The sequence below is a fragment of the Camelus bactrianus genome, chromosome 1, assembly GCF_048773025.1.
Source record: "Camelus bactrianus isolate YW-2024 breed Bactrian camel chromosome 1, ASM4877302v1, whole genome shotgun sequence".
Classification (NCBI taxonomy): Eukaryota; Metazoa; Chordata; class Mammalia; order Artiodactyla; family Camelidae; genus Camelus; species Camelus bactrianus.
The window spans coordinates 120,927,869-120,953,502 of record NC_133539.1 but is presented as its reverse complement, the minus strand read 5'-3'; the positions used below and the strand labels follow the sequence as shown (position 1 = coordinate 120,953,502).

The window sequence follows — 25,634 nt, the reverse complement described above, 5'->3', positions numbered from 1 at the left end:
TTCCTCTACTCTGCATGTGGCTGTCCATTTATTTCTCTGTCTCACCCACTAGATACCAGCCTGTATGCTCCTTGAAGGAAGTGGCACATCTTACCGCCTTCATCTCTCCAGAACTTAGGATTGTACCTGGAAGTGATCAATCCATCCATCCATTCCTCTATCCATCCATCCACCTATCCAGGAATGGTCCCCAAGAGGGGTGAAATCATGTGTTTAATTTGTTGGTTTTTCCATGTGAAATTTTCATGAACTTCATTGAAGGGTGAAGTAGAGAGATTTTAACGTCCTTGACAATAAGGGGTAAGCCAGAAGTCTCACTTAAGAGCTCACTCTCATGCTTCCTTCAGACATAATGAGCTCTATGAAGGTCATTTCTGAGAGATGACTTCATGTGTAGTCCCCTGAAGCACACACAGGCGCAATAAGACATCAACCTGCTTGAAGGCCTTCCAAAATACATGAATTCTTGGATGGATGGATGGATGGACGGATGCAGATAGCCTTGGCACTAGAACATTAGAAAACCTGACTGTGCGTAGAAACGATGAGCAGTACATATACGTAAATTTAAAAATATGTGTGCAGTAAAAAAAAAAAAGTCTATCAAGCCATGAAAGACATGTAAGAAACTTAAAAGACATATTACTAAATGCAAGAAGCCAGTCTGAAACTGTACGACTCCAACCAAATGACCTTCTGGAAAAGGCACAGCTACAGAAACAATAAAAAGATCGTGGTTTCCAGGGCTTTGGGGAGAGGGAGGGAGGGAGGGAGGGATGAACAGGTGGAGCATAAGGGATTTTTAGGGCAATGAAAGTATTCTGTATGATACTATAGTGGTGGCTACATGTCATTATGCATTTGTCAAAGCCTGTAGAATGTACAACATCAAGAGTGAACCCTAATGTAAACTGTGGACTTTGGTTGATAATAACGTGCCCATGTTGGTTCATCGATTGTACCAAATATGCCACCCTGATGAGGGATGTTGAGGGCAGGGGAGTATATACGTGTGGGTGGGGAGGGCTATGTGCGAACTCTCTGCATTCTCTGCTCAATTTTGTTGTGAACCTGAAACCGCCCTAAAAAATAAAGTTTATTTTTTAAAAAAGAAAGAAAACCTGATTCAGTTTCCTGGGCAGGGTCATACAAGTACCAGACTAGGGGTTGTGACTGTCTGAATGGGACTCAAGCTCCAGTGAACTCTTCCTCAGATACATGACCTACTCAAACACTGCCGTTTGTAAAAGGGACCCTGTACCTGAACAAAAGAAGAAAAATTCCCTGCAACCCCCAAGATGTCAAAGAGTCAAAAATGTACCTTGCTCTGATATTAAGAGGAGCAGTAGAGTGTAGAGAGACACTTAGAGCATTTAAAGGGGAAGGGCGCTAGCCAGAGGGCCAGTCACCACTGGCTTTGTTGTAATGGCGGCCATTTATAGAATAATTTATTTTGTGCAAGGCTGTGTGCTGAGGGGTATATATTTATATAGAGAGACTGCTTAGTCCTTCCACAACACAATGAGATACCTATCATTAACACCAGCTTACCAGTCACAAACAGACTCTCAAAGCGTTTACCCACAAACCACTCGGTTAATGAGAAGGTGGGACTTAAACCCGACTCTGACTCTGAGCTGTCAGCCAAGTACGTCTGCTGTTCCGAGGCCCACGTCTGGGACAGGATTCTGAAACTCTTGCCATCCACCCACCAGCTGAGATTGGAGTTTTAAAAAATGTGCATCTCCAGACTTGACGCAGGAGGCTGGGGCCAGATTTAACCTCTCACATGGGAACTTGGGCTGGGGATCATGTTCACGGTGAGACCACCACAGAGTCCTTGTGAAGAGATGCTTGGAGTGTAAATGTTTTTAAAAATTGTCTTTGGCTAGCATCTTATCAGAAGGGATTGCACTAGGAGTTTGGGGTAAATGGTTAGAGCACTGCCAAGGACAACATGACCTTGGACGGGGCAGGGCAGGGCAGGGGCAAGAGGTGTGGGAATCTTGTATCTTATTATTCTCATTGGGGAGGAAACCCAGTCTACACAGAACTAGCAACTATCCGGCTGGAATGCAACCCCCCAAGGAGATTAAACACTTAGCTTGTGTAAGAGATATGAGCTAAGTCTGAGAAAATAAAGATCAAGAGGTCAGCAAGGAGTGGGCTAATACAAGAACGACCCCGACACATGAGGAGATGCTGGCCTGGACAGCGCCAGTCTGTGAGACAGCCCCTAACCTCAGCTTCTGATCCTTCTTCACGGACCGTACAATCCGTCCATACTGAACCATTTATGGTTCCCTAAACTCGCCGTGATCTCTCTTTATATAACCTGGCTCCTTTCCCTTGGTCATCTGGAAAACATCTCCTTAATCTGCAAAAGCTAAGCCATACCGCCTCCTCTTTTTTAACTCCATCCTTTCTCCCACCACCCTACCTTGGGCATAATTCTATTCTGACATTTAGCACATGTCACAGCGCAATTGTTTGCATGAGTCTCCTTTACGAGAATGGGAGCCCTTGAGGCTAGACTTTGTATTTGATTCATCCTTTTACTTTACACACATGAAGCACTCAGTGAGTGTTTGCCAAGTGAATAAAAGGAATGGTTGATGGGTCATCCAACCGAGATCATGCAGAATAATGAAATTCAATGACTATAATACAGATTATACACTGTTATCTTCTGACTACTATTATGGCCTTCCTTGGATTGGCATTAGCATGCTTTTGGCATAAAATGCCCCTGTTAATTTAGGTGCAGTTGATGCTGTATAGTAATAATCAACATTTATGTAATGCTTATTAAATTTAGGCACTGTTCAAAGCACCTCCATATAGTAAACCATTTAATTTTCACAACAATTCAATGTGGTAGCTACTATGACTGCTCTTATTTTATAGCAGGAAAAATTGAGGCATAGAGAGGTTAAGTAAATTACACAAGGCCACACAGCTAGGAAGATCCAAAGCTGGCAATCCAACCCAGGCAGCCTGGCTCCAGACTCTCATGCCCTGGACCACTATGCTGTGCTTTGTAAAAACGGCAACAAATTCTATTTTGTATTCCAAGTTTGCACTGGATAATTTCAACCTTCCTTGATATTTCCTATGATGCTAGTGATTATCTTACTGAAAAATCTAAGTATGGAAAGAATAATTCCAGCTCTCACTGGAATTAGTATTTTTGTGTTTAATTTTCCATTTCTTTTCTAAGCATTGGTTACATTAGTAGAGGACTTTACCATAAACCAAACATAAAGGGACCAAAGGGAGTTATAAAAGAATATGCTATTCCTTTCAAAGTTTTTTCTTCTTTTTCATTGTGCTACGGACTGTATTCTTTTTATATTATAGCTCTATCCATGGCTGGGTTAGCACACGTTTGATTTCCCCAGAATGCCCCAACGATGTACAAGTTAGCAAGTCTTCAGAACACTGTCAACAGAAATCACATCCTTTTCCCCAAATGTATACCCTAAGGGAAACTTTAAAGCCTGTGATTAGAAAACACTCAGTAATTGCATCCAAGACGTTGGTCTTTGTGCTGTGAGACGTCATGAAGCCCATGTCAGTGGATTTATAGAGCCAATAAAGAGCCACACTCTCTCCTCTATCTAACTGTGTTTGTCTTCACAGCTTTCCTCTGAAAACAACCACTCTGAGATCTAATTCATCACATCCTGAGCAGAAAAAATTCTACCCATCTTTGAAATGGCCCTTTCACGGTGTTGACTAGGGTACTTCAAGAAAAGCAAGCCAAGAAAGCAAGCCATGCTTTCCAGCCCAACAAATGGAAGAGCTAGACTAGGGAGAGGTGGTGCCTTCTGACCACGTCTGCTGATGCCAAGAGGGTGAATGATTCATGACTGTGACCAGTCTTGCCAAGGCGAGATTAAAGGGAACTCATCCATAGAAGTCTACTGGAGGGCAAATGAAGTAACTTATTTGAGTAATAGCCACTTGGATACAATTTTCGATTCTACAGGAAGGGAATTATCAAGCTCTTTGGATTTCAACCCATCCACATCTCAGTATCTCATATAAACCGATGAGATAATCACCACATATATATTTCCTTTGGCACTGATTTTTTTTTCCAATCCCAATTTGCTGTGCCAACAAGCTTTTAATGATTCAAAGATGTGAATGCCAAAGAGTTCCTTTTCATCCATTTAGTCCTACAGGAAACTAAGTTTTCAGGCTTTTTGAAGGAGCACATTCATCAACATTAGGAACAAATCTCTTCATGAGCAGTAATTAATACACTTTAAAATACTGTGTACATGAGATACAAGTTCATGCAAATAGCTTCTTAAAATTTTTGATGATGGACAGATCTACTTGAGTGCTGGGCCACTGGCCCAGCTGAATTAATGGACACAAAGTAATGGATTCCCAGAGCACAAGTCCCAACTGTGACTCATTCATTCAGTTACTGACTGATTCCTTATCAAATGAGTGTTGAGCCTGACTGTGTCAGGCAGCCTGTGATTCTGGACTCCGGGATATGATATAAGCAAGACAAAGTCCTGGCCTTCACAGAGCTGGCCATCTAGAAGGGAAGACAAACAGCTAAGCAAATAAAGATATTCTTGGGTAGCAGGTAACCAGAGGTTAGGCCATGTAGAGGGACTTGCTACTCAAAGTGTGGTCCGGGGACCAGCAGCAGCAGCATCACCTGCAAGCTGGTGGGAAAAGTGTGGAATCTCAAGCCCCACCCCAGACCTACTGCATCGGAGCCTGCATTTTAACAAGTTCTCTGTGTGATTATCATGCACTTTGAAGCTGGAGTGTTGCTGATGCTGGACCGTCACTCCCAGCGCTGGGCCGGTGTATCAGAATCACCCGGGAGAATTCTGGTTTCAGTGATCTGGGGAGGGTTCTGGCGGTGGAGTGTTCCACAGCCGGCCCAGGGGATTCTCCCGTGTAGCTAGTTGAGGAACACAGAAGTAGGCTGTATTCTGGGTGTGAGGGGAAGCCCGGAGGCTGGGGCTCAGGGGAGTCACATGACCTCGTTTACACAGAGGAGGAATTCTTAACTTCACAGTAATGGCTGAGCTGCTGGGGCAAAGGGGGCTAGAAAACGTCTCCCACCTCGGTGTCTGATAGAAGGACACCCGCTCTGCAAGACAGGGACCAGAACGCGACGGGGCCACCACCTGGTGCACTGCAGTCAAACCTCGTACACGTTGCTGGCTCAGAGGCCCTAAGTAACTCCGCCTGCAGGGAGGACCCCACCAGCAGAGACACGCTGAAGCCCAGACCCAAGCCAGATGCAGTCATTTCTCTTATCACCTACCTGGGGTCCTTTACTTCCCAGACTTCCTTTCTCTCCTTTCACACCAGGCTCTCCTCTAGGGCCCTGCATGCAGAGAATTAGAGCATTACTCTCTCGCTGAAAGAGAACGCTACGATGTTAACCTGAATATTAAAAACAGAAATGCTAAGTCAGCCACATGGGCAGAAATTGGAAAGAGAACTCCATGCATGCCTTTGGGTCTACCTTGATCGGTCGAGTATCTCCCCCTCTTGGCAAGGATACAAGGGGTCAATCCAGTGTTTAGACGGTTGGGCATTTGCAGTCAAAGTGAAGAAATACTGAACAGTTGAGTTTCACAATACTGCTTTCTTTTTTTTTTCTTCTCTTATTTCTTTTAACTTTTTTTTGAGGGGAGAGGGATAATTAGGTTTACTTATTTATTCATTTATTTTTAATGGAGGGACTGGGGATTGAGCCCAGTGTGCACTGTCCCACTGAGCTCTACCTCCTCCTATATTGCTTTCTAATTATCCTGAGCATCTTTGTATTCCAAATGCATCTGCTTGTTATGTTAAAAAATTAATTCTTACTTATGTAAACCTGACACTGAGATAATTAAATGGATTTTCTATTTAATAACCACACCGAAGACTGGTCATAAATACGACATCGCCCTTGGTGAGATGAAACTCGGATAATGCTACTTCCGGAATATGACGTTGTCTGTTAAGTCTGGCTTCCATACATCATGCAGAGACCTTCATGCTGCATTTGGTTTTTTGTATCTCCTTTTAAGTTATGTCATAAAAAAGAGAGTCTATAAAATGGCAAAAGTGATATATTACTTGTTCAGCCTCAAATAAAGCCAGCCAGCCTATTGAAATACTTCCCCACAATCCCAGTGGCAAATATTTCTCACTTGAAGGTAAGAAAAATCAACTTTCCTTGGCTACCAAGTGAGACAAAGAAAAGCAATCACGTTGGAAAGAGATGGAAGTCCCGGAGGCAGACTGTTTTCTGTTCTGCAATTTTGATAAAATGTGGATTGAGTTTCTTCTTTGATGTCTTAAAGGACAGTCTGCCCAGCTTCTAGGCACCCAGCTGCCAACATATGATAGTTACTTCAATTTCTTTTAGCTCCATGGATTAAAACTTTGAAAAATGACAGAAAACTTGCTTGTCTTGCATTCGACAAAGAGTAAGTTTATTTCTCAAGGTTTCGAGAGTCAAAGTTTGGAAAGGAAAAAATATTCTAAGTTTCCTATAGTCTAGCCTTCTTTCTCTCGTCTCAGCATTTTCTAGGACATCCCTTCCTCTCTTGTTCTTTTGGCTGCATTTTGCTCTTTCTGGCACATGCTTCCTTGCCCCTCGTGCAATCAGTGTAAGAGCCAACCTCAGCTTCTTCCTTGCAAAGGAAAACGTACTGAGGCAGCTCCCTGGACAAGGAAGCTCAAAAGGTACCCTACTGCACATGTCAGCCGCACTGGGGACAATGCATTCCCAGGGTGGAGCCAATTTTTCTACATCACAGGCATCCAGGTAAGTAACACTGAGCTCTCGCTCTGCTAAATTGACCCAAATTCCCATTTTTGAGGCTCAACTTTGTCCTTGGATCCAAGTCTCCCTAGAATGCCCTCACTAGCCTGGACCCATCACACAGGGACCACTGTCCAGTGTGTGCAGTTTCTTTTTACCTCTTGACTGGAATGAACCTCAAGACAGCATTGGGTCTCCTTTATCTAAGTCAGGACGGCTGTCATTTCCTTCCTCTATCACCCTGAAGACACTTGAAATGTCTAATTCTGCAAGAAGGGTTGAGGGATTCTCTCAAAGCTGTAGATTCTTCCTTCTGTCCTCACAGCCTGATTAGTCTGGATACGTACCTGAGGGCCCTTAAGTCCCAGGGAGCCTGCAAGTCCGTCTGGGCCCGGGGTGCCTGCTTCCCCCTGTGGTGAGAGAGCATCCAACTATTACCACCGTTTCCTAAGAATTCTGTCTCCTTCATGAGTGTGATTCTAAATTTTTTCAATCATAATGGCAGTGCAGAATCTTTGCAAAAAATATGAAAAATAAAGGGAAATCCAAGAGAATAAAAATCTTCCATAATATCATCAAGCAGAGAAAACCACAAACTAGTATGTCAGTGTATTTGCTCTCAGTCTTCATACACAGGGGCGCACACATACACTCCCTTCTTTTCCTTGTCCTATACTGTATCAAACTTGGGTGTTTGGCCTGAAAAAACCCACAATTCACATTTTCTTCAAACATCTCCAGGCATCTTACATTATCTTTATACTCAAATAGATAAAACACCTAGGGATCAAAAGTTGAGCATTCCTTTTGCACTGCCCTTGAACTCTGCCGCAGAGAAGGATTCCAAATAAGATTAAAAAGGTTCATTTGGACTATAGGGGAGCCTAAATTTCTCTCAGTGGTTGCACAGTTAGATGAGATTAACTGGCCCCCTCTGATGCCTTTTCTTAGAAATCAGAAAGAGGAAACTTCTCAACACCTTCTCTCCTCAATCTCATCTCATTGAGTTCATGCCATTTTTCTGGATTTGCTCTGTTTTGCTGCAACAGTCTAACCTTGAGTTGTGTGTGTGTGTGTGTGTGTGTGTGTGTGTATTTCTTCATCTTCGTCTATCTGGAAATGTCTATTTTGTAGCCACTCATAGTCTAGCTAGGTATAAAATTCTAAGTTAAGTGACTTTTCTTCTACATCTGCAAAATATTACTTTGTTGTTTTTTTGACATGTATTATTGTTGAACAGAAGTCTGCTGCAACCTATTTGGTTATTCTTTTCATGGGTAAGAATCTCTCTTCTCTCTGGTAGTTTAAGATCTTTTCTTAACCTTCCAGAGTTGTACCATGATGTGACTGAGTAGATTCATTACTTATCCTCATTGCATTTTCAATATGAGGATGTGTGTTTCCTCAATTTTGTAAAATTCCAGGTCACTGCTCTTTCATAAATATTGTAGGTCCATGAAGCATGTGTAACATACCACCAACATATACAAAGGGGATATAACATGACAGTTTGTAGAGTCGACTTTTGAACAAAACATTCGGGTAATCCAGTCTGTATTAGACTCTCTTGGTTTAAAAGGGGTTTATGCAAATTATAAGTAAGGTTTCAGAGTTAACTGAAAATCTGAAAGGCATTGAGTTACTAGACTTTATACTTGAATCCAAAAACAAAGTTAAATCGAACAATTTGGCCAAATATTGTCTCTTATCATTAATTAGTATTGTTTTTGATTGAAGTGCCCAAGATTTAATTTTCTTTTAAGATTTAAGTTCTTTAGGTTGTAGCCTAAACATTTTCCAGCACTTAATTCCATAAGCAATAGTATCAAAGAGTGAAAGAATCTTAGGCTTGGAAGAGACTCAGAGCCTTTATTCCAGTTCCTTGGCTGGATTCAGAGATTTTATCATTTGCAGTTAAGAAAAAAGTTGCTGTACCTGTGGGCCTGTATGTCCCCTCCGGCCATGAGCTGTCTAAGATAGGAAAAGGAGGTAGATATAATTAACTTGGAAGAAAAAATGCCTTTTTATGTTTAAATTAGTAACAGACACCTTAAGGCACTGACATTGAATGAAAAAGTTCCCACATACTGCTTTAAGTTTATCCACTGCACTGTGAAAGCAAAATGTTGCCCACTTGGGCAACAGATAATTAAAATCACAGACAATGGAAATCTATGGACATTTGTGAGACCAGACCATGGTCAATAGTTCATCCCCCACTTAGCCAGTACTAGAGCTAGTCACAAGCTCCAAAACTGTTGAATCTGAATTTTCTTTCTTTTCATTTTTCCAAAGGACTACCAAGCAAGCCAGAAATCTGAGGCAGAAGTGGCCAAAAGGCAGGAGGCCAGAGGAAGCAGTGGAGAACTGACTTCGTGAACTTTCTAACAGATTAATTTCAGAAGCCAAAGATAGCTAAACTAATTTTATCACCCTCTCCTTGAAGATGACAAACACACTTACCTGTCAGAAATGAAAGAATCATCTTAAGCATTCAAAAGTTACTCAATTCAGCAGGTTAATAAAATATCCAATTAAAAAATGACACTACCAGATCAGGTGGATTTTTCCTACTATTCTCACATATAAGGTTAAGATCAGAGTATATTCTAGATCAGTATTTCATAAATCTGGAAACCAAGAGACAAAGACATTTTACTGTCTAATTTAGGGCCTCTCTGTAAGGTTACAGGAAGACTGACATCCAGGATTTGCAAAATTCAATCAATATCAGACAACATTTTCTTGATGGAAATTTATTTGAGACATTCAGCTCAAATTTCTATGTTGAGGCCAGTACTGCAGACTTTAAATTCTTCCAATCATATTTCAGTCAAAATCTAGTATTATTTAGATGACAGACTGTTTATCTGGGGAAATGGTTGGAGGCCTAATTCTTTAAAACCTGATGAGTCATTTTGAAAGTCTAAACCCCCCCCCATCAGAGGGAGGAAAAGCGGCTCCCTTTACTTTTCTCACACAAGGGTTTGTCTGTTCTGGTTCCATTCACTTCCATTTCATTCAGAAAAATATCTACCAGGGATCTACTTCCCACAAAGCGTATTGGACGGGAACCACAGGAGCGTAAAGTTGACACACACATACATACACACACAGCTCTTGACCTCAGGGGACCCTCACTCTTTGGCGTGGGTAGGGATAAATATTACAAATATTTATAAGGCAGAATATGGCAAATGCTATAAGAAAGGGCAAGATAGAAACAAGGGTTTCAAAGAAAGCAATCATACCCAATTGGTCCAATCAGGAAAATCTTCCTAGAGGAAGAGAATTTTGAGATGGGTTTCACAGGACGTGTAGGAGTTCCACAGGTAGAGGATGAGAGAAGTCTTTTTAGCAGAGGACACAGCCTAAGCAGTGAAGTAGGGGCAGGAAGCTAGGAAATACATTTGATGGTGGCAAGTCTTGCCAAGGATATGAGAAAAGGCGAGTAGGACGGTTACTAGGCTGAGAATACTAGACTGAAGGGTTCTTACTCCATTTAGTAGGAGAAACCTCTGTGGTTGTTGGAGCAAGAAATGTAGGTGCCTAGACCTAGGCTTTCGGTGGATACATCTGGCTGTGGTAGGAACGACTGAACGCAACCTTGTCTTCAGGCAAAATAAGGGCTATAAAACAAGCCTTTTTATCCCCAAATCTCTGGTCTACTGTCTGTGGTTGAAATATAAGCAATAAGCATTTGTTTTCTGTGTCTTTACAGCCTGACTTTGGAAGAGCTTGAGTAAAATGAATCATCTCAACCCATTTATTGACCTGCTCCCTGAGAGGCACTGGGATGAGTGCTGAGTGAAAACCGACTCCGGCCCCTGGGCGGGGCTTGAAAGCCTAATGGAAGAGACAGTCTTTGATCTTCCATTCACGCAAATAATGGGAACACCCCCGAAGCCATTGCCTAGCACGTCTTTCAGTGGCTACTCGGCTTTCAACTCCAAAGTCATGAGCAGGTGCGAGAGACACACAGAAAACGGGGAAATGGCTTCACAGCGTTGCTTCCAATTTTCAAGTGTTTTAGATGGGAACGGTGAAATCCCCACATGCCGTAATGGGTTGCCCGAGGGCTTGCAGTGGGCTGGTTACAGAGCCAGACAGCCTGCTGTCCTGGTGAAAGGGAATGTCAACAGGCTCATCAAGAAGAAAATCTCCCCCAAAGACAACCTGAGGGTAAAAGGACCCAGAGCAGGGTCGTCAGTCCCTCCACCCACTAAGCCCTGGCTTTCTGTTGGTCTATCAGGGTCCACTTCCCTGGAGAGGTGTGGACTGATTTGGAACACAGAATCCCCAGAAAAAAAGCGGGACGTTCTTAACAGTAAAACATCACAGTTGATACTCAGTCTTAACAGCAAGCTCATTCACAATGATGAATGCCCGTCCTAGAGTGCTTCTAGGATTCACAGTGATGAATGACCCTGCCTAACGCAGTGCTGAGAGAGAGAGGAAAAGGGCAAAGCACAAGGAGCAGCTCTCAGCTCTGGAGAGGACAGAGGTCCTGCTGTAGTTTGAGGCTACAATTCCTTCTCATCGCCCATGCCACAGCAATCTAGTCTCATTCTTAGTGAAGTTTGGCTCAGAAAGAGCCAACCCCCCATTCCTGCCCCTCCTGCCCCCCAAGGACGGCAGCTTTCTGGCTCTGATCCCCCCCCCCCCCCGCCGCCCCAACTCCTTGCAGAGCAACAAAACAGCTTGTCAGCCCCAGAGAGACTCTACAACAGTGGTTTCTCCACTGCAAGAGGCGGATTTAGCAACCCCCTTCCCTGGGAACATCTGGCAATGTCCAGAGATTTTTCACTGTCACAAATCAGGGGGGCTACTGGCACCAAGCGGGTAGAGCCCCAGGAAGATACTGGAGATCCTACAATGGACAAGGTGGCTCCCACAACAGAGGGTTATTCAGCCCAAATGTCACTATCAGGCTGAGACGCCACGCCCTACAACATGATCCTAAGTCCCTGAGAGCAAAGGTTATGTCTTAGTTGAGTCTGTAGCTCTGGTAGTTAGAGCTGCTGAGCCGTTGTGGGTGCTCAGCGGATGTTCACCAAATGCACAGAGGTCGGATTTAGTCAACTGCTCTTATTTCTATCTATGCCACCCCCTACCACTGGCCACCCTCCTACCACTGGCCACCACCCACCACTAGCCATCCTCCAATCATTTATCTGTTCAACAGAATTTTATTGCACTCAACCCTCGATGCTTGTTATCTACCTATTTATCTTAGAGTTTTGTAGTCAGTGGTACAGATTTTTCTTTCTAAAAGAATGACTTTACTGGTATTGTACAAAATGATACATACAGATTTTTAAATATTCAAATGCAGAAAAGACACAGTAAAATTTAAAAGTCATCCCAAATCCTCCATTTAGAAATAATTATTATTAACATTTGGTAATCATAATTTCTGACGTCTTCCTGTGCATACTTAGAGTTCTGAACAGTGGTACTTTTGATTAAAACAGGCATGCTATTCATGCTATTCTAAAATTAAGATATTACATGTAATTTCACTTGGATTTAACAGAAGAAAAAAATAAAACTGGAAATGTCAAGTGGTAACATTTCTTGACAATAAGAGATACACAGTCCCCAAAAGAGGAACAAATGATTATTTAAAAAAAAAAAAAGAGGAGGTTTGGTTATGCTCTGAGTATATCTTAGCTTGTGGTGATGTTTAGACACTCACTCCCTATAATGAAAGGTGAGGACATGGTATATCTTCTCCAAATCTACAGTGCCGCTGGATTTTTAACTCACGACTACAGCAGCGACTTTTAGATCCATCTGATTTTCCTGCTCCAGCTGCGGGGTGTCAGTTCTCCAAAGTCTCCCTCATTAGGATCCAGATTTTAAAATCGTTGGCCAATACTGGTCAACATGTGTGGTTTGAAGTTGTCGTCATTCTTTGTTAATCTACTTTTAATTTCCTTTGTTGTTTCTGGTGAGTTGCACAGAAAAGGGAGTTGTATAAAGAACACCGTGACTTTGCCATCTTCAGCTGGAAGTGTGCTGTTGCTCCCGAAGGACACTGCTCAATCTATAACCCGAGATGGGGCTGCATTTCTTAGGAGTTACATGGTTTAAACAATACATTGTGATCCTGCATTCGCCTCTACAGAGATTAGAACCTCTATAAGACAATAAAAGTACATCTCCTACGCCAGGATTTTTTGGATGATAGTCTTTAAGTTCAAAATATTTTCCTGAGATATGTAAACGGGTTACACCCTTTTAGAAAGGGAAATAAATTGCAAATGTATTTTTTAAATCTTGAGATGCACTAAAAAGTGCTTTCCCAACTATTAAATTCTGTGCATTTTAAACATCATCTGTTCTTATTTCTATTTTGTCTGCCTTGCAGAGAGGAAGAGTGTGTTCCAAGAAACAGAAAATATTTTCCCAGTGGAGCATAATGGCTGGGTCTCTGAACTTCTGCTCAGAAAATACAATGTATCATAAATGCAATATATTAAACTAGTTTTTATTTCTGCTCAATTTAAAAATTAAACTAATGAAGAATGGGAAGAAAATGTTGCCCAATGAGGAAAGACAGGTCTAATTTAGAACCCACCGCAGGCATTTAAGTGTATTTCATTCAAGCTATCTCTTCTCAGTGAATGAAGAATCTCTTATAATCTCAGTCCTCTTTTAAGAAGTCAAGCACAGAATCTTTCTAAAAAAGTACTTGAACAACAACGAAACAACAAAGACCCTAAAAGTTTCCATAAGTGACCGAATTTTGCTGTCAGATATATATTTTTATAGGCATGTATAATATATAATCTTTTCAACAATATGGAGGTTCCTTAAAAAATTAAATGCCTAACTACCATATGACCCAGCAATTTCACTTCTGGGTATTTATCCAAAGGAAGTAAAAATACTAATTCAAAAAGCTATGCCCGCCATGTTCACTGAAACATTATTTATGATAGCCAAGAAATAGAAGTGACCTAGGTTTCCACTGATGGATGAATAAATAAAGAAACTGTGGTATATATGTATATATATAATATACATACACACACACACACACACACACACATTATTCAGCCATAAAAAAGGAACTCTTGCCATTTGTGACAACGTGGATGGACCCTGATGGTATTATGCTAAGTTAAGTAAGTCAGAGACAGACAAACACTGTATGATCTCACTTATATGCAGAATCTTAAAAAGAAAATCAACCCAACTCATAGACACAGAGAACAGATTAGCGGTGGCCAGAGGCTAGCGGTAGGGGTGGGGTGAGATGGGTGGAGGGAGTCAAAAGATATGAACTTCCAGTAATAAAATAATTGAGTCACGGGATGTAACATACAGCATGGTGACTATAGTTAATACTACGATAGCGTATATATAAAAGTTGCCAAGAGAGTAGATCTTAAAAAGTTTTCATCACAAGGAAAAAAAAATCCATTCACTACGGATTCGTGGTGACGGATGTTAACTAGACGTGCTAGTCGAATGGTGGTCATTTTGCAATACGTACATATATTAAATCACTATGTTGTACGCCTGAAACTAATATAATGTTATCTATCAATTATATCTCAATAAAATGTATCTAATATTTTAAAATTTAGCACAAATAAGAAGTAGTTTATATATTGCATTTTTCATGCACCGCATTTTCTGAGCACAAGTTCACATAGAATCAGTTCGTAAGACTGCAGTACTCCTTCCAAGACAGCACTCTCGTATCCTGGAACATACTGCTCATCTTCGCGAAGCAGAGAAAATGGAAGGTAGGAGACAGGACTCCCACCAGGACTGACTTTTTAAGTCGCCCTGAAACCTGGCAGAGGAATGGAGCTTTGGGCTTGAGACCTCAGTTGGCCTAGTGACTAAACCAAACCTTGCCCTCTCTTCCCCTAGTCGGCTACTTTGCCAGTCTCTCTTCCCAGCTCTTTCTTCTGACCGGCAATGTCCCCTGTAGCCAGCACCTTCCTGCCTCGGCCCCGGGAGCCTCCCCTCCCCAAGTCCTCCGCCAGCTCTGTCCCGAGTCAATCCCCCCCAAGGTCGTGGGCCCCCCCCACCAGCCCCCACCCCCACAATCAGCCATTTCACCCCAACACAGGCCGCGGGGCGGGGGCTCCTTGTCTACGAGGACTCTTACTGTCTTTCTTCTGGAGCCCGGTGTTCCTGGGGGGCCTGGCCAGCCTCTTCTCCCCTGTCGAAGGAACAGAGACGTATGACAGTCAATGCACAGCACTGGCACGTGTGCTCTTCCCCAGCAGCGTGTTGTGCTCCAGGTGCGGTGGCTGGGTACACGTCAGGTCCAGCGTTGCCCTCCCTGTGGAATGTGGCTGTACTCTCACCCGCCATAAATCACACCTCACGGGGCCATGAGGACTACGGGACAAGATGCTGGTCGCCTGGCCTCATCCGTCCACTGCCACCATCCAACTTGTGTTTGGGCTGTAAGTTGGCCGATTTCAACCAAACTGTCCCCACCATATTGCCACAGAGTGAATACAGAAGCATGCCACATATCAGGGATGGTTCCTACTGGCCTGGATTTCTACCTTTGGATTTCTTGTTCTATTTGGCTAACTTGTGTCGATTAACACCCTAATGTGAGTAAAATCTCACCATACACACAACTCTTCCCAAGATAGACAAAGGGGGAGTGTAATTATGAGTCTCTCGTGAGACTTACATTTACCACTGGAGGGTATAGCTCAGGGGTAAAGTGTGTGCTTAGCACACACAAGGTCCTGGGTTCAATCCCCAGTACTTCCATTAAAAATAAATAAATCTAATTACCTACCCCCCCAAAAAACCCTGAACCCCAAAAAAGATCACTAAAAAAGAAAAAGAATGCTAAGGAAGTTACATTTTAAAAAAAAGGTGGCTGGAAACATTTACTGAAGGTTTAAGACGTAGCAGGGTCTGTCACTGAGTTCTCACCATAACCTTCTAAAGTAGCCTATCTGTCCTATGTTGCAGGTTTACAGAAAGTAGCCTGTTCGGGAACAGAGCATGAAACGGTATCTCGGCCTCTTCCCAGAGCAAGGCTCTTTCCATCGCATCAGACCCCTGCCTGTTTGGGAACAGAGCATGAAATGGTACCTTGGCCTCTTCCCAGAGCATCAGACCCCTCCCCCAGGGGGAGTCCCTAAGGAACTTCCTCACCAAGGAGACCCAGAGACACATTTTCCAGATACTTTTTTTTTTTTTTTTTTACAATTCCCCCAAACAATTTAAGATGATCAAATTGTGACTTGTGAGATTTCATGGGATTAATCTCAAGACACTCGCCCTGAGTGTGTGGGCTGGACAGATGGACCAGGTCTTGTTCTTCTTATCATATACTACAAATAATATGGTATCTTTTTAGGTACACGTCCTCTGGATCCTGGAAAGACCAACCAGTTTTTTGCTAGTGCTCTCTGTTACCCAGCCCTACATCTTAAGTTAGAGTTTAGATATTTGAATTCATAAATTAAGATCTCAAGGGGAGGACCTGGTGAAGCAAGTCACCCAAATTCAGGAGAGAATGTTTCTTAAGCCCCAGAGGAGCAGATAAGGAGGAGTAAGAGATCTTTCTGCTCCTAAAAAATTGTTTTTCAGTATCAAGCACATCCACTCTGACTCCAAATTCTGTACATGCATTTCACATTCCATCGCTAGAACCCCAAGCCTCACGCTGGTCACATGGTTACAAGTTTACTTCCAAATGCCCACGTAGTTACTTCTCTTCCGCGTTCTCCTTTCAAGCCCGTGGGTCCTTCTATGCTATTGTCAAATCCAGGAACGCCCTAAAAAATAGAAAATAGAGAGAAAGCATTAATAGGCCTGGAACATTTTTCCTTAAAAATGCAATGTGTAACCCATCTTGACATCCTCCCAAAAAGTGACAAGAGAAGGCCCACTCATTTGAAAACAGAAAAAGATTAAAGTTATCAACAGCTTACAAGTGTTTTCTTCTCCTCTTGTGCTCTGTATGATCGGAAGAGATGAGGGGAATGTGTGGGGTACAGAGAACAGTCACTGTGGGAGGCATAGCCAAGGGACTTAAGGTGACAGGGCTTGTGGGAAGGACAACCCTTGTTTGTTTATTTATGTATTTAATGGAGGTACTGGGGATTGAACCCAGAACCTCATGCATGCTAGGCATGCACTCTACCACTGAGCTATACCTTCCCCCAAGAAAGGACAACTCTTGTCCTGGGTCTACAGGTTCTACCATCCTTCCTTGTAACTTCCAACTTCTTTATCCAGTCATCTGTTGATGACACTTAGGTTGCTTCCATGTCTTGGCTATTGTAAACAGTGCCGCTAAGAAAACTGGGGTGCATGTAACAGACTTGCAGACACAGTAAACAATCTTATGGTTCCTGGGGGAAAAGGGGTGGGAAGGGATAAATTTGGATAGTTGAGATTTGCAAGTGTTAACTACTATATATAAAAATAGATAAATAACAAATTTCTTCTGTATAGCACAGGGAACTATATTCAATATCTTGTAGTAACCTTTAATGGAAAAGAATATGAAAATGAATATATGCATGTATATGCATGGCCAGGACATTGTGCTGTACACCAGAAACTGACACATTGTAACTGACTGTACTTTAATTAAAAGAATATTTAGGTCAAAATGGGAAAGCTCAAACAGCCAAGCTAGCTTTTATGTGATCAGAAATTCTGTTCCCTGGTGGAGGAGGGGTGGCTTGGAGGAGTGAAAGTGCCTGGGGCAGAGAGAAGAGAGGCAGAAACAGGGCAGCTAGAGAGACTTATGGAGGCCGAGGAAGAAGGATTTGAGAGCAGGATGGTGAGGTTTGGGGGAGGCATGAGGGATGGACTGAAGCAGCTCAGAGATGAGAAAGAGCTGTAGAGTCAGACAGAGATTTAAGGTGAGAGAGGCAAAGACAGACAAATACAGGCATACTTTGGACATATTTCAGGTTTGGTTCCAGACCAAGGCAGTAAAACGAGTATCACAATAAAGCGAGTCACACACACACACACACACAAAAGAAATTCTGTCTGGATGAGCACAGATTTTGAGGAATTTGTGTGCCGTTTGCATGCATTCCTATGAATAATCTGATCATGCATGTGTTCTCTTTATTCTATGAACCTTGCACTCCCAAATTTTTTCTGAAATAGTAACCTATAAAAACACATGGAAAAAAGCAAAGACAGCTGTCCTCAATTTGAGGTGCACATTCCCAAGTGGCTGGGAAGAGTGATCATGCACTGAAAACCATCTCAAGTCAGTAGTGACAACACTTCACAGGGAAGCTCTGTTGGTTTGAGTTGTCAATCATCTCGAAGTCACAGAACATTTCTTTTTCAATGAAAGTCCTTTTACATTATTCAGATTCTTTTATAGCTGTTCCATAATCACACAGGCAGTTTAGCAGACAATTGGGAGGATTCTGATTAAAGGGAAGGTTGATTTTACAGCAGTACCCCAAGTGTATTTTTGGCTCTCATGTACAGATAACTGGAATGTCATTGTAACTGAACTACTATTTCTTTTTTTTTTTTTTTAATTGAAGTACACTCAGTTACAATGTGTCACTCTCTGGTGTACAGCACAATGTCCCAGTCATGCATGTACATACATATATTCTGTTTTGTTTTGTTTTGTTTTTTGGTGGAGGGAGGTAATTAGGTTTATTTATTCTTGGAGGAGGTACTGGGGATTGAACCCAGGACCTCATGCATGCTAACCATGCACTCTACCACTTGCGCTATACCCTCGCCCCCATACATATATTCTGAACTACTATTTCTTTTCATTAAAAAATCTTTGTTTTCCTTTTTTTGGGGGGTGGGGCTTGGGGGAAGGTAATTAGGTTATTTTTACTTATTTATCTATTTTACGAGATGTAGTGGGGGACCTCAATCCAGGACCTCATGCATGCTAAACATGTGCTTTAGCCCTGAGCTATACCCTCCCCCCTGAACTACTATTTCTTAATTATCCTTATTTGTGGATAGATTTCTAATTAGACACTCTGAAGTTTGAAAACTCTCAGGTCACCAGACTACTATCAGAAGATGGCACTTGGTAAACAACGTTGTCTTCAAGTGCAAATTCTTCTGCTTTTTCAACAGATATCTCCCATGCATATGTAGCATGGGCATTTGTTAATATATACTGTACCCAATTCTTTCTCTCACCAACCTGCTGTGCACTGGAGGAGAAGGTAGTAAAGACAGGGTCCTCTGACATTCCTCGCTGCCCTACATCCTTAGCAACACTTGCTATTGTCAGTTTTTATAAGTTTTAGGCTTTCTGATGGGTGTAGTAGACCACTCTGGTCCACTGATGGTGGGAGTGTGAACAGTTCAAACTGTTGAAACTGTTTGGCTGCCAAGACTTAAGCTGAATATAGATGAACAAGTTATAATCCAGACATTCTACTCCTTAAGTATAGACTCAATAGAAAATTGTACAAAAGTCCACTGAAAGACATGTACAAGACTGTTCACAGCAGCACTATTTATAAAAGCAAAATGTGGGAATAACCCAAATATTTATCAATAGCAGAATGGATAAATAAATCATGGTATATTCACACAATGGAATATTATACAGCAACGAGACTCAATGAATATCGTTATTATATTATCCACAGCAACAACGAATAATTGCACAAGCATATACTTGGGCAAAAGAAGCCAGAAATCAAAGTGTGTATGATTCCACTTAAAAGTTCAGTAACAGATAAAACTAATTTATGATCCTGGGATGGTGATGAGCTTGGGGGGCTGGTGGGACTGGAGTGGACATGAGGGGATTCTGGGATACTCTATTGTGGTCCGATGTTTTATTTCTTCCCCTGTGTGGTGAGTGCACAGGTGTATTTGTATTCATCAAGCTGTGCGTTTATAATCTGTGTACTTTTCTGACGCACATGACAGCTTAATAGTAAGTCTGCGAGAGCTAATGCACAGCATGGTGATTACAGACAGCACTACTGTAGCCTATACTACCAAGTTACTAAGAAACTAGATCTTAGACATTTTCATCACAGGAAAGAAATGATAATTATGTGACATGATCAAGGAGTTACCTGACACTATGGTGGTAATCCTATTATAATATGTATATATATCAAACCAACTATACAAATGTATCAACACATTGTACACCTCAAACTTACACAATGCTGTATGTCAATTATATCTCAGTTTTAAGAAGTTTCATAAACATTTGAAAACAAACCTCAATTCTCACTCATTAGGAGTGGGCATGGTGGTGGAAGCCCTATAGTACTACACATCATATATGTCCCACCGGACACAGCACAGTCCCTGGACTGATGTGCCTCATGCTCCTTCCAGTGTAGGTCAAGCCATCCCCACTGAGGTGTGTCCCCCTGAAAGCAGGTGCCTTTGTGTCCTCAGTTTTGCTTCCTGTCCTCTTAGCTGGCTTGGATTGAAGGAAATGAAGCTAATCTTCTTAAGTGAGAAAGACTCTTGGAGAATAGACAAAAGAGATGGCTTTGTTTCTTTCATTCTGTCCATATTTTGAGGAACCCAGAGGAAGACAACGGAATGGAGTGGAATTCCTTCATAGCTCTGAAGCACAAGGACAGTTGCAAAAAATACACATGCAAAAGATGTCCCAGGGCTTCTCACTGCCCGCACTCATCCCATATATGAAGAGGACCTAGCACAAGGGACCTACTTTAAAAATTCTACAACAGTTGTGCCCACAATGATTTCAACTCAGATTTGCTATTGTGGTAATTTAAAGTGGGCTCTCTCTCCATCAGAAGTGCTGACGAGAAACGGCGAGCCCTGATGTTAGTTTGCAGCCCCGCAGCCCCAGCACTTACACGATCTCCTCGCAGGCCCTTTGCTCCATGGTCCCCGGAAATCCCTCTCTCTCCTGGGATTCCCTAAAGTTAACACAAATCAGAAGAAGGACAACATAAGAATTTTAAATAACACTAATAAAAACAAAGAGCTTACCTTCTCCCTGATTTCAATTGTTAAGTATTTTTCTACTAAAGTTATTTCTAAACTGGAAAGAGGAATAGCCCATAGTTTCAGGCATCATACAAGTAATTTAAGAGTGACCTCATAAATAAGGTCCTACTACACAGCACAGGGAACTGTATTCACTATCTTGTAATAACCTGAAATCTGAAAAAGAATAGATATATCACTTTGCCATACATAATATTGTAAATCAACTCTACTTCAATCAAGAAAAGAGAAAGTGACCTCAATTATTGGCCACAGTGGTGAACAATGTGTTCCAGACACATTTGTTGTCTTGCTCAGTTTTTACAGCTTCTTTATAAACCAGGTATAGTTTATCTTTCTCTTGGCGAGGCAGCTGAGGTTCCGAGAGATTATCCATTTTCCCCAAAGGGGCTGCATCAGCTAGAAAGCAAGTTCCTGACTCCACTGCTCATCCTTTCATGACAGATAAAGTGGGTAGTGGAAGTATGGCTGCTCTGGGATTTGTTCCTGAGGGAGGGAGTGGCACACACACTCGGTGTACTGCCCAGCACCAAGACTGTGGTCCCAGGAGGAAAAGAGGCAAGTGAAACGAAGCCCCCAGCGAACCTACAGACACATGAGCCAAGGTCATGACCAGCTGAGAGCAGCTGAACTTCTCAGACACATAAATGTTTATTATTACATGCAGCGGAGGTTCCGTCATCATTGCAAAGCTGACTGATACCCCTGGGGTGGCCCTTCTACTCTGTTAATCACACTTTTAATTCCCATGTTGTCTCTTTATTGAATCCCTACCTGGACTCCATCATCACCTTTTTCTCCTTTTGCTCCAGGGAGACCATCGTCACCCTAAAAAACAGAAAAGAATAAACTCAAATTCCCATTTTCTTAACGAGACAAAGCTCAGAAGGACCTTTGTGGTACAAAGGGAAGGCTCTACCTTTTCTCCATTTAACCCATCAATTCCGCTTTCCCCAACTTCTCCCTGAAAAGACAGATGTGATCAGAATAGAGGGCATTGCATTTATGTGGAGAGAAGCCAGACACCGAACAAAAAGTCTGATTTTGTGTTTTGGAGACAGCCTCTTTGCTAGGCTGGCCCTGGGTAACATAAAAGATTATTGAGTAATAGAAACTGTCCACAAATAATACACATTGACTGCAATAAAGGGCAGGAGTAAACAAAATCAAACAGTAAGCAATAAAAAAAAAAAAAAAGGAAGGTCAACAGAAACTTCCTTTGTGCAATCTACTGGTCAGTCATCTCAAATAAACCTATTCCTAGAAACAGAGGCAGATGAATGATGGCTGGCACCATACCTCCTGTCCATTTAGTCCCTTGTGTCCCTGAAAACAGAAAAGACAATCGGGGTTAGCGCAGGCACGCGGAGTTAACCCTGAGAAGACTTCACAGCGTCCCGAGCGGCCCTTACCTTCGGACCCCGGGCGCCATAGCATCCCTTAGCGCCCTGCTCTCCCACTGGTCCAGGCGCTCCTCTTTCTCCCTGAGAAAGAGCACAGATCCACATAAGCTTTGTCTACTGTTGCCTGGAATCTGTCTTGGAAATCTGACAACTTTCGTGTTGGAAAAAAAAATGTGACTGCTCATAGTTTACAATCTATAGAACTCGGGCTTATAAAACCTGAGGATGAAAGTAAATCAGAGCTCCTCTGATGACAGCCCTTTGTGTTAAACCCCACCTGGACACTTCCCAGGGTGTGGCGGTAATCTAAAGGAAACACACACACAAACGACTGGCAGCTAACATGCACTCTCAGGGCTTCAGGAGATATTCCAGGAACTGATAACGAAGAGCTGGTGAGACATCAGAGAAGGAAGGATGCTCTAGGTAGGATGAAGCAGGAGGCAGATTTCTAGACCAAATTCCACCTCCCTTCTCTTTCTTCCTTAAGCCAAAAACTCCTGCAATCCCTGTCTTGGTAACCCCACCAGTCTGGGCAGTCTTGTGAGCTGGAACAAAGATGCCATCCTTAGCTTCTCTCCCCCAGGTGGTCACCAAGTTATGTCTGTTCAACCACCTTAACACATCCATCCTCACTGCCCTACAACCTACTCCTGCAAGACCCCTGCCCGTAACCACCGCCTTACCATCCCCCGTGATGTCGCCTCCGCACGGTTTCTAAACCAGTCCCCTAACCATTCACACTTCTGGGCTTAACATCATTCCCTGGCTGCCCATCAACTGGAAGCCACCATCCAAGTCTTCTGCAGGGCATCCGACACCCCCCAACATCTCGCCACGTAGCCTGCTCTCACTGTGTCCTGGGTTCCCAGCCACAGTGACCACGGGTCATTCTGCAAACACACAGCTCTCTCAGTTACACACCCTTGGACACACTGTTCTCTCTGTAGTTGAACTTTCTTCCCTTACAGACTTCGCCTGGTTCCATCTGTCCTTTAGATGCTGGCCCAGACATTACTCCTATCTGCAGTCTTCCTCTCCCAAACCCCAGCTGTCATCAGGGCTGTTACTTGACACTGTTTAGTATTTGCACAGACACACTCTGCCACACTGCCCCCCTCATAACACCTCGAGTACAGTCCTTGTGTAGAGTAACTGGAAATACTATTGTCCCCTTTGTCTTTCTACCAGCCTGGAAGTTACCTGAGAGAGGAACCCATGTTTTTTTCTTTCTTTCTTTTTATTTCTAGGGACTGGCATTGCACCGGGCTCAGGGTAAGATGCGTTAATACACACTTGTTAAATGAATGATGAGTTCATTTATGAGTGAGGTCTTTGATAAATAATGTTGTCAATGGTAAGATTCTTAATATACACTTGTTAACTGAATGGGTGGAAGGAAGGAAGGAGAAAAGGATGAACGGATGCAGGAAAAAGTGAGATAAACAGTGTGGTGAGCTGGTCTACTTGTGCAAAATGAATTAGAAAGGGGGAAATGGCAGTGATTTGACTCCCCTGGTGAAAAGATAACCCTTGCACTGAGTTCGTCAGACGATATCGGTGGATACTAAGAGAGGACACGGCAGGTGAAGGAAACCCTCGTGACCACCAGCAGCCTGAGGAGGACTAGGAAAGGCCTCAGATCTTGCGCACGAATCCTTAGAACCCAGACTTTCCCTGCTTCCCGCTGGCTTGATACAAATGACTTCAATACGGCAGATCAGCTCTTAGGAATAAATGGAGCTGAAAGAAACAGACTTACAGCAATGCCTTCCTCTCCCAGGTAGCCTTCACTGCCTTTAAAGCCTGGGGGTCCCTGCAAATAAGGAAAGGAAGAATACATTAGCACCTCACAGACCAACTGCCAGGGGTAATCAGGCAGAACTCTTCTACTTTACAGTTTGACTTTATATAGAATAGTACGAGCTTGAGGGGAAAAAAAAGGTCTTCCTTCCACAGCCTAAGCTGCATCGATGCACGTGAAAATAAAAGGAATTTCGAGACAAGTATCCAGATAACTCAAGGGGGTGTGTGTGTGTGCGCGCGCGCGTGTGTGTGAATCATAATATTGCCCATAACCCTCTCTAAATTGAACCGAAGTTTTTTCCCAAACTTTCAAACGCACACACCTCTATTTGCCCCCTGACAGACTAAAATCATCCTCTTTTCATTAAAAGTCTTTTGGAGGATTTATGCTACACATAAAAAAACAGACCACACAAGATTTCTTTCCATTTTTTCCTGAGATCTGTTTTATAAAAAAGAAATCTGGGGGGAGGGTAGGTTGTCAGTTCAATCTTCTGTACCTCCGTTAAAAAAAAAAAAAATCTACCATTCTCTTTAAAGAAAGTTGAAGCATTCAGGAAATAATTAGTCCAAAAACTTTCTTCAGAGACACAGCCATGGTGATTTTCAAGTCCCAGTGCTATGCATAAATTATTCAAAAATCAAACACACATGTAAATAGGCAGAAATGAACTTATTAAACACATCCATCCATAGTACGTTTATACACATCGGAACATTTTCTCAAGCCCCAAATCACATTTTTACATTACAATGCATCCACTTCTTTGAGTTAGGAAATACACAAATCTGTTGTTGGTTATTGTTTTCCTAATTGGCCTGTTTTTATATATCTGTGGCAACATTTTGGTCTGGCTAGAACCAAAGGAAACATCTTAGCATCTTTTGCTATGCTAGGGTGATGTGATCTGGCCTGATTTTCAGGGGACTACACAACATACTCCCTGCTTGATTTAAATGACTCTGCAGCCACTAACAAGGGAAACTGAGAAAACGTGTCAGCATTTCAGGAGGTTTTCATTATTCAACAGGAGAGATCACAGATGTTTTTCCTGCATCATTGTCATCACTGCAAGAACACTGGATAATCAATGATCTTGGCAATTTTTCTCCTGATACTTGTCTAAAAATGTTTTTAAAAGGCTCTAAGGTAGGATGCTGAGAAAAAGCCATGAGTATCTAATCTGACCTATAAAAAGATGAGCAGGATAAATGGTTACCTCAGGGACTCTACCCTAGAAGTTAAAAACACCCCTTATTTCTACCTAAACCCATGTGGGAAAGACATACTACAATCAAATAAAGTGAGCCATGATCTTAATTAAAATCACCTTTTTTCCTGGTGGTCCAGGGTCTCCCACGGTACCATCTCCTCCAATGCACTTGCAGAACAGACAGCAGCATGTCCTTTCTGCAACATTGACCTTGGGAAGGGAGGAAACACATTACAGTTGGCAACACTGCTTCCCAAATCTCTCTCTCTCTCACTCACACACACACAGGCTCAGGGATGTGATGCAGACTTCCCCGACAGCTTCGGAAGCCTGCTCCTACCACAGTGACTGCTCCAGAGAGAAGCATGAGGCATTCCTTCGCGCCCATCTTTCTGTGAGCCACATTCCCCACCATATGAGGGATTCAGAATCAACTCA

The 25,634-nt window shown here is 42.6% G+C and overlaps 1 protein-coding gene across 3 annotated transcripts in view; it reads right to left on the bottom strand.

Moving 5' to 3' along the window:
* Positions 1-25,634, bottom strand: part of COL6A6 (collagen type VI alpha 6 chain) — a 148,135-nt gene that overhangs the window by 46,018 nt on the left and 76,483 nt on the right. For all 3 annotated transcript variants that reach the window (XM_045521376.2, XM_074372212.1, XM_045521375.2), the window contains exons 12-23: positions 25,314-25,406; positions 23,939-23,992; positions 22,186-22,257; positions 22,073-22,099; positions 21,693-21,737; positions 21,548-21,601; positions 20,620-20,682; positions 16,513-16,578; positions 14,934-14,987; positions 8,738-8,773; positions 7,150-7,212; positions 5,306-5,368 (exon numbers count right to left, since the gene is read on the bottom strand). In XM_045521376.2, the coding sequence (XP_045377332.2) occupies positions 5,306-5,368; positions 7,150-7,212; positions 8,738-8,773; positions 14,934-14,987; positions 16,513-16,578; positions 20,620-20,682; positions 21,548-21,601; positions 21,693-21,737; positions 22,073-22,099; positions 22,186-22,257; positions 23,939-23,992; positions 25,314-25,406 (690 nt within the window). The remainder of the gene's footprint in view (positions 1-5,305; positions 5,369-7,149; positions 7,213-8,737; positions 8,774-14,933; positions 14,988-16,512; positions 16,579-20,619; positions 20,683-21,547; positions 21,602-21,692; positions 21,738-22,072; positions 22,100-22,185; positions 22,258-23,938; positions 23,993-25,313; positions 25,407-25,634) is intronic.